Here is an 8,524-nt window from a genome sequence, read left to right on the forward strand (position 1 = left end):
CCTTTGGAAAAAAAATAATAATAAATAAATAAATAAAGTACGGAATTTTAATTATGATAATTTATGGTTTGGACCACCGTGATGTATTGAATCATTAGGTCTTTTAGGCCCCAATTTGCTCAAATTGCAGCCATGCAGGGTCATTTGATTCATTTCTCGTTTCAGTCCACACTCCTTTGCCATTATCCATATATGAAATTGCAAGGTCGGGGCTGATAGGACCACTCTGTCTACTCAATCCATGCCATTGCCCACCCCCAGCGTGCGTGTGTGTTTATATATATATATCTTGTGCAAGCAACAAAATTCACACTACAAGTCTAGCTTCCCCCAAACAGTCGTAAAAGATGAAGAATGAACACAATCATTAAATCGAGGAGGAGGAGGATGAAGAGGTGGTGGTGGTGGTGGTGGTGGTTGTTGTTGTTGTTGTAAATAAAAAACGTAAGTTTAATATGAGGTCACACTTAAGGGAGAGCGGAGCTTTATTATATTATAAGTCTTTATATTGATATGATACGATATATATATATATATATATATATAAAAGAACGTATTTTGAACTATAAATGAAGGGTTTAGCATATTAAAAATATAAACATATTAATACATACTATCACGTGCATTGATTAAAAAATAAATAATCTAGATAATTTTTTTTTATAAATTATTTAAACTTGATACAATTATAGATATGAATTTATTTTGGAATCAATGAAGGCAAAAATTTGGTCTCATATAAAAAAATTTGTAAAATTGTGCAGTTAGGAAATACATAGACACTTGCGTTTTATAAAATTAATTACGTGGAAACTGGAAAGGGGTTTGTTTGCAGGAGATTTGTAACTTAAGAACTAAGAAATTTTCACTTTTCCATTTCCCTCTTGATTTCGATACGGAGGAAAGGGGTTTGTTTGCAGGAGATTTGGGGGAAGCTGTAATCAGATGGATTCGGGTGCAGGAGAGGGATCGGAGATGGACGATTACGAGTCGTTGATTGCGACGACCGATGCGGAGCGACTGAAGCAGGCATGGCGGAACGAGAAGGCTGCTCCTGAGATTCTTCAGTTCGAGACCTCTCTGATTCAAAGATCCAGAGAACAGATCCAATTGATGGTATCGCCCATTCACAAACCCTAATTCTCTCTCTAGGTTTCTCTCTCTAGGTTTATCAGAGCTCGATTCCTAATTCATCCCTATTTTTATTGTTGATTTTGTATGTATGTATGTGTTCAATTGTTCATATACACAATTATATGTTGATTGATGGACTGCTTTGAATTAACTAGGATATATACCCATTGCTGTAGAAACACTGGTTTTTATTTTTTATTTTTTATTATATATATATATATATATATATATATTTATATATATATATTAATTTTTTAGACATTTTTTTTTTTTTATGTATTATCGATGCATTTAGTCTTGGAAAACTTTAATTTGGATGGAATTATGATTTATGCCCCTTGTTTTTGTTAGAAATTGTATGTTGGAGCAACTGCTTGAATGTGAATTTAAATTTTCATAACTAAGAGTCTAAGATTATTGACCCTAATAGAGAAAAATACAAAATATTTCAATTTGAAGAGGGAGATTGTATTATTTTGATGAATATGGAAATATATGAGGCTCAAGAGATCAATAATCTGTTTATTTGGCTTTTGAAGGGTCAGTGAGGATTTTTGAGTCCTGTACTGACTAGGGACAACAATAACTTCAGTTATTCTTATCAATATTGTGGTTGCAAGTGTGCCTATTCAACTAATATATTGCAAAGTAACAATCTCAGTTTTGAGGTTGATATTTCGAACTAGAATGGTTATGCTCTTCCATGGTACAGTTTTTTTTTCCCCAGTGATTTTACAGTGGCTAATTTGAACTGCAGCTCTTATAGTTATTATATGTGCAATCAGAGAGGATTAAGTGGCATGGTAATGTGTGAAGTATGGAACAAAGGAGGCAGCAGGTAAATTTGAAGTCAGTGATGTTGGTAGTTGATTGTGACAGGGGGGACAATGAGTTAGTTGTGATTGTGTTCAGAGGTGGTGATAGTGAATATGACACTAATGGCATTGTAGTAGTGGCTAAGAGGTGTGATGGTGGTCGTGTTAGTGTCTCAGTGGCATTATTTGTTTGCTCGATTGTGAGGTGGTAGTAGGTAGTAGCTGTGGTGGTATAATGACTGTACTGATTGTTGATGGCTTGCTTGACTATATGATGGCTCAATTCAAAGGGATTGCGATTTAATACTGCATTGAATGTTTGTTCTATTTAATTAGGACTGGACATGTTTGTTCTAACTTGGGCATGTAATTGGATTTATTGTTTATTCAGATTTGAATACTCAACTAATATATAATCATATATTGATTTTGTGAAGCCTATTGTAAAGTTGCCATGATGCAAAATAAGGTTGACATATATGACACAAGTACGCAATCCTGCTTTTTTTTTCTTCCCTAATTTACGCAATCTTGCTTTTATTAATCCAAAACGCATCTTAAATGAACAAGGTAGTTTTAAACTAACCAGTCGCCTGTCCTAATTGTGATACAATACCAATTCAATGTTAAACTTGTATTTTCTACTTTTCATAAATCTGTAGGCTCCGACAAAATTACCCAGCTGCAGTATATTACATAATTCCTAATTTCACAACTCTGAGTAGGTGGTATGTTGGAAGCATATTCTTTTCCCTGCTTAGTAATTCATGTAGAGTTTTTCCATTAGGCTCATGAGAAGTAGCTATCGCAATGGTGAAGATAAACATATAAAGATTTCTATCACTACTTTAAAACTTTTTGGCTTGCTAATGTAACTTCTTATTTTATCTAATAGAAGAAGTAACAGACATTGTTATTGGTACTTCAATTTTCTTAGTTACCCAAAATATTACCAAATTATAGCATTGATGTTTTGCCTTATTGGCCATTTAGATCCTTGCATGTCTATATGGATGATATGTGATCATGGTGCTACTTTTTTCATTAATGTTCAGGAAGAAACTGTGGAAGAATATGCTAAAAATGGCATCGATCCACTCACTGTATCACTTTACCAGATGGACTTGGATAGGACTCTGTTTTTATTGAGATCGTATCTTCGGGTTCGTCTCCAAAAGGTTAGAATGAATCTAACTCATTCTTGTGTGCGTTTAGTGCGTGCCTGGACGAGGGCATTTCATGGAATTGGATTAGTTCATTTTGCTTATGATAGTTTTTCATCATCCTCTGCAATGGAGCCATTACATAAAATGGATTCCTTATCAAAATATAGTAAGAAGCTGGACTGAAAGTCACTTGGATGAACCCTAAAATGCTCCTAACTGAGATCTTAAGCAGAACAAATAGAATCATGCAGAAGTTATCCAGAACATGATAGAATCTTCAGCCATTATCATGCCACAAGACGTCCAGATTCCCTATTAGGTTATCATGTTCACTTATCTGTTAGGTAATGAACTTTCAAATGCAGATTGAGAAGTACATGTTCCACATCCAAAAAACCACTGAGCTCTGGAACCGGCTGTCTAACGAAGAGCAAAAGTTTGCAAAAAGGTGACAGCTGTTAGTGATTTATTTTTCTCCTCTTTGTTTTAAAAGTGAAGTGGAGTTGAAGATTTAGCTTTTAGTAATTTTTGTAGTTGACTTTTTGGTTACAGATGTACTGAGGATGCAGAGCAGCACTTTGAACAATCTGTTCTGTCGAAATTTCCTGATCGTTACAAATCCCACTTGAAGCAATCTGTAATAAGTGAAGAGGATGATATGGGTAGTCTTATTATACTTATCACTGATCTGTTTCATTCAATCTCTCTCCTTGTGTTTGACTGAATTTCCTGTGTTCTAGGGTTTTGAATTTGGAGTACCTACTTAGATAGACTAGTTTTAAGGTCAAATATGTTATGCCTATGGTATCAAATTTCAATGTGGGTTTTTCCTGAGTTATTGTCTAAGAGGCTTAAAACATAATTAATTTAAAGTGCATGCACAGAAAGTTCAGAACACATTTAAGTGTTGCATAGAAGTAAATGCCACGTCTCAAACTTTCAAACATCACATACAAATGCTGGTTTGCCTTTGTTTAGATAATATACATAGAATACATGTGTGAGTGTGTGTGTGTGTTTAGGAAGAACTGATGTCATGACAGAGAATCAAATTTTGAGGGTATACTGGATTTTTGAGTAGTTTTGTTCCCTAACTTTTGAATGTTCTTTAATTCATCAGTTAGCAGTATGTGACCATTAATGAACATAATGTAAGAAAAGTAATTGAGAAGGGTATCAGCTACAAAGATATTACTTATTTAGTTTGCATTTTTGGTCAAATTGATTCTCCATGATTGGACTCAATCGACCAGAAAATTTGGCTTCCTCAGTTCACATGAGAGTATGTCTCAATGAGATTTGAGGTTCTCCTTTCCTGTACTCAGAGCGTGCCTTGCAGTTATGCTATTGGTTTGTTTCATGTTTACTGAATTAGTGTTAGTCAGCATGTCACGTGGTTACTTTTCTTTTATCTTTTTTTTTTTTTTTTTAATCTTTTTTTTTTTTTGATATATTTTTTTCCTCCTTTTGATTGGTTCGCTTAGCATGTGCACTTTCAACACTAATTTATTGGTCTCTTGTTTTGTATGACTTTCAGTCCCAGAACCGCAGCTTGATACGTTTGTTATCTGCCGAAGCAAGAGTTTTTTAGGAGCTTTCCAGCTTGATGACAGGCAATTTGTAGTTCTTGAATGTTAATTTTACTTCCTGGTATGGATGCTAATATTGCATCTGCTTTGCTAACCTATCTGAATCTCCCCCTGGCAGTGGAGAAGAGAAGCCCGTGGACCTTGAAGCTGATGATCTATATGCTTTACGTTACAAGTCAATAAAGCCACTGCTACAATCTGGGCAAATTGACCTCGTCTGAGTATTTAGCAGCATATGGCACTGTATGAGAGAAACTTGTTTTGACACCGGCTCATGTGCCCGGAGTTGTAATATCTATTCCTTTGTGCTTGTATGAGCAACATCAGATAGTTTCCTAATATCTGCTATGGCAATAGCCAACATGGTGCTTTAGACCTAACAGTCTTTTAACAGTTTGAAACCTAATTCAATTTATTTGGGCTCGGCTATGTAAATTATGTTTTGTCATCCATTCTTAATCTATATTAGTTTTGGTTTTTCTATTCTCTTTTACTCTAGCATTACCCTCAACCTTAATGTGGATCCTATTTGTATCTCAACCTAAATACAGCGTGTGGACTATGCTGTTGCACTTGGTTCTGTTTTGAAGTCCTTCGACAAAGTTTTATGCAACCAACCATCAAAATAGAACAATCGAGGTCTAGATTTTGGAATATGAAATGATACATAGTCTGACACCTACAGCCGAATAATGCTCCGAAACCAACGTGGCTATGCCAACAGACGTGGGAGTTGAAACCTTTTCGATTACAGGTACGATTTCCCCTCACTCTTCCTCTTAGTCTCTCTCTCTAACAAACAATGCAATGTCATTATGAAGAGTGACTAGAAATTGTAGTGCAGAGTACTGCAGAGAAGTTTTGATTTCAGATTCATGTTCTGGTAAAGTGACTCGAGACAATAAAAATTACTCCAGTTTACAATAGAAAAGTACCTTTTCTTGGCCTTCATGTGTAATTAGATACTGTCCCTTTGCTTTTCTTTGAGGCATTGTTCTGGTGAGAAGCCTTTATGGATACAATATAACTGATCTTCTACCTAAGTTAACCGTAAAGCTTTAGATAGCTGGAAAGTAAGTGGTTTTCTTTCTTTACTCATCAACTGTATTCTTCATCTAATAGTTTCTCTTTTAGTCAATGTGTACGATTTGAATCCAAACTCATCTCTCAATTTCTTCACCTCTGTGCTGGGACAGCCTTTAACCACTACACATTTTTGCTATTTTAGTAGATATGGTAAGTACAATATGGATTAATAAAAATTGGAGCCTGTGTATTGTTGTAAATTTAATAGTAATCTCAAAACTACATTCAAACTTGGACCGACTCTTGGTCCAAATATCACTGTCATTCCACCTGTTTCCATTAGTTACCTTGTGCTCTTCAAAAAATTTCAGGTCAGGCAAGTTGCCGATGAAGTTCACCTTCAAAAATATGTTTTGCTAGAGTGCTCCAGACTGTTACTCAAGAAATGTTACATAAGATGGCTCACCAAGTTGAAGAAACAGGTTGCCAAGGTTTCTTTGACGGAGGTATTTTACTCCTACCTTTCCTTCCTTGATTGGTTGGCGTCTTGTTTTGGAATGTAACTTGATTTGTAGAAGTAGCATTAGTGATTTCTCTTGCTCTTAGATATATATCTTTTGTCAATATCGGATGGTAATTTTGATCAGTGACTTCTTCTTACCTGTTTTAAGAGCATCTTGCTGTTTACTGTTTGCTTGATAATACCTACAATGAAATACTACATTGTAGGTATTATCTTGCAATTGCAAACGAGTTTGTAAAGTTTTTTTTTTTTTTTTTTTTTTTTTTTAAATTAAAAAAACGCTATTTTAAAGTTTTTCAAATGCTCTACTTGGGGTAGTGAATTGGTAAAATCCTCTTTACCTGATTGATGGGCAATGTTTATGACCTTTTTTTTAAGAGTAATGACAGGGGAATCGAAAATGAATTCTTGAATTAATACCGAATTTGACGTGGTTGACTGTACTTATAACGTGTTAAACAATTATTTTTTGAAAACTATTAAGTAGATGAGGTAGACAAAAACACGTCAGATTCGGGACTTATTCAGGAAAATCATTCGGTGACCCTATCTTTTTTAAATGATTCTTGTTAGTTCAGGAACTTATGCGCAATCATGTACTCACTTGTTTTTATGCTTTGCTGATGATAATGTTTTCGGAGCCCGAGCAACTAGATCTGGGGAATGCATAAATGAGTGCATGTAATTGAAAGACCTTAGTCTTAGGTTAGTACACGAGGGAACTGAACCCAAGGACATTAGGGATGAGGCTCATGCAATGAGATTAAAAGAATATAAATGAAAATAATTCCACTTGTTCCTCAGTGTGCTAATATTTATTCCGATGTGTTTGCTTGTATGACCAACGTCAGATAGTTTCCTAATATAATGGCAGTAGCCATTATAGTGCCAAGTCCCAATAGTTTCCAGCAGGTCCAGACATATTTCCATTTGTTTAGTTTTTTCTTAATCTATATCAGTTTTGGGTTTTTTTCTGCTTATTCTGTTACTCTAGCATTACCCTCAATCTTAATGTGGATCCTGTCTGTATCTCATTCTAAATTCAGCGTGTGTACTTGGCTGTTGGACTTGTTCTGTTTTGAAGTCGGTGGACAAAGTTGTATGTAATCAACCATCAAAATAACAATCAAGTTCTTGATTTTGGATTCTCATTAGCCAAGAACAACATAACGGACTGATTACCCAAAGAAAATAAACAATTTAAATTATACTCCCTTTAACTAAACATATCATATAGATGTGACGTGTTTGTGTTAAAAATGATCCATTTAACTAAATATGTCATATTCGCATAAAAAATGATTTAAACATATCTTATTGTGTAGTTTCGTATCGTGTCAACTTTTGACCCACTTATTAAATGGGTTACACGTGTAATGTCGTGTTACCCGTGTGTATAATCGTGTTATGTTTGAGATTTCTTAACACGAATAATAATAGTGTCGTGTTTGTGTCCATGGACAAAGTTGTATGTAATCAACCATCAAAATAAAACAATCAAGCTCTTGATCTTGGATTCTCTATCATCTAGCCAAGAACAACATAATGGACTGATTACCCAAAAGAAAATAAACAATTTAAAAATGATTTATTTAATTAAATGTGTTGTGTTCGTATAAAAAATAACTTAAGCGTATCTTATCGTGTGATTTTGTATCGTGTCAAGTCTTAACCCATTTATTAAATGGGTTACACGTGTCGTGTCGTGTTAGTCGTGTGTATCATTGTGTTATGTTCGTGTCGAGGTTTCTTTACACGAATAATAATAGTGTCGTAATAATCGTGTCGTGATCGTGTCGACTTGTTATCTATCTAACAAGATACTCATGCCTTGACACCATGAATTGCTACCCCTTAGACAATCACCCAAGTTTGAAACATTGTCGAATTCACCATTTTTCCAAACCTTTTTGCATCAGACATATGGTTAAGAGTTTCCTGTTAATTGGAACAATCTCAAGCTAACACCCAAATTATATGAATAGCACACAACAAACAAAGATCCATGTTTTATTTATTATGAATACGCGAACCATTTATGAAACCTTTCTTCCTTCTCTCCTTGTCCTCAATAGCTATGAGTGACAATATTTAACACGTCACGGCATTATAACATGACTGGAATATGATATAAAATAAAATGTGTCGTGTTCGTATTTGATCACGATCTTACTAACCCGTTTATAATCCGTTTAATTAAACGTATCAGATAGACGTGTCGTGTTTGTGCTAAAAATGACACATTTAACTAAATGTGTCGTGTTCGTATAA

At 34.7% G+C, this 8,524-nt stretch overlaps 1 protein-coding gene across 1 annotated transcript; it reads left to right on the forward strand.

The window, feature by feature from the left end:
• Window positions 1-688: 688 nt before the first annotated feature.
• LOC132290364 (DNA replication complex GINS protein SLD5) lies at window positions 689-5,187 on the forward strand. Its single transcript, XM_059790089.1, has 6 exons — window positions 689-1,116; window positions 3,005-3,127; window positions 3,481-3,563; window positions 3,668-3,777; window positions 4,653-4,728; window positions 4,823-5,187. Exons 1-6 carry the CDS (start codon window positions 946-948, stop codon window positions 4,923-4,925), a joined length of 666 nt encoding a protein of 221 aa, XP_059646072.1. The 5' UTR covers window positions 689-945; the 3' UTR covers window positions 4,926-5,187.
• The last annotated feature ends 3,337 nt before the right edge of the window (window positions 5,188-8,524 follow it).

Source organism: Cornus florida, unplaced genomic scaffold (genome assembly GCF_030987335.1).
Source record: "Cornus florida cultivar Cherokee Brave unplaced genomic scaffold, ASM3098733v1 CherokeeBrave_3.0.0_Hap2_Chr01, whole genome shotgun sequence".
Classification (NCBI taxonomy): Eukaryota; Viridiplantae; Streptophyta; class Magnoliopsida; order Cornales; family Cornaceae; genus Cornus; species Cornus florida.

Coding starts and splice junctions, on each gene's coding strand:
- LOC132290364 (XM_059790089.1), top strand. CDS start 946: ATGGATTCGGGTGCAGGAGAGGGATCGGAGATGGACGATTACGAGTCG. Junction 1,117..3,004: donor GAGAACAGATCCAATTGATG/GTATCGCCCATT, acceptor ATTAATGTTCAG/GAAGAAACTGTGGAAGAATA. Junction 3,128..3,480: donor TTCGGGTTCGTCTCCAAAAG/GTTAGAATGAAT, acceptor TTTCAAATGCAG/ATTGAGAAGTACATGTTCCA.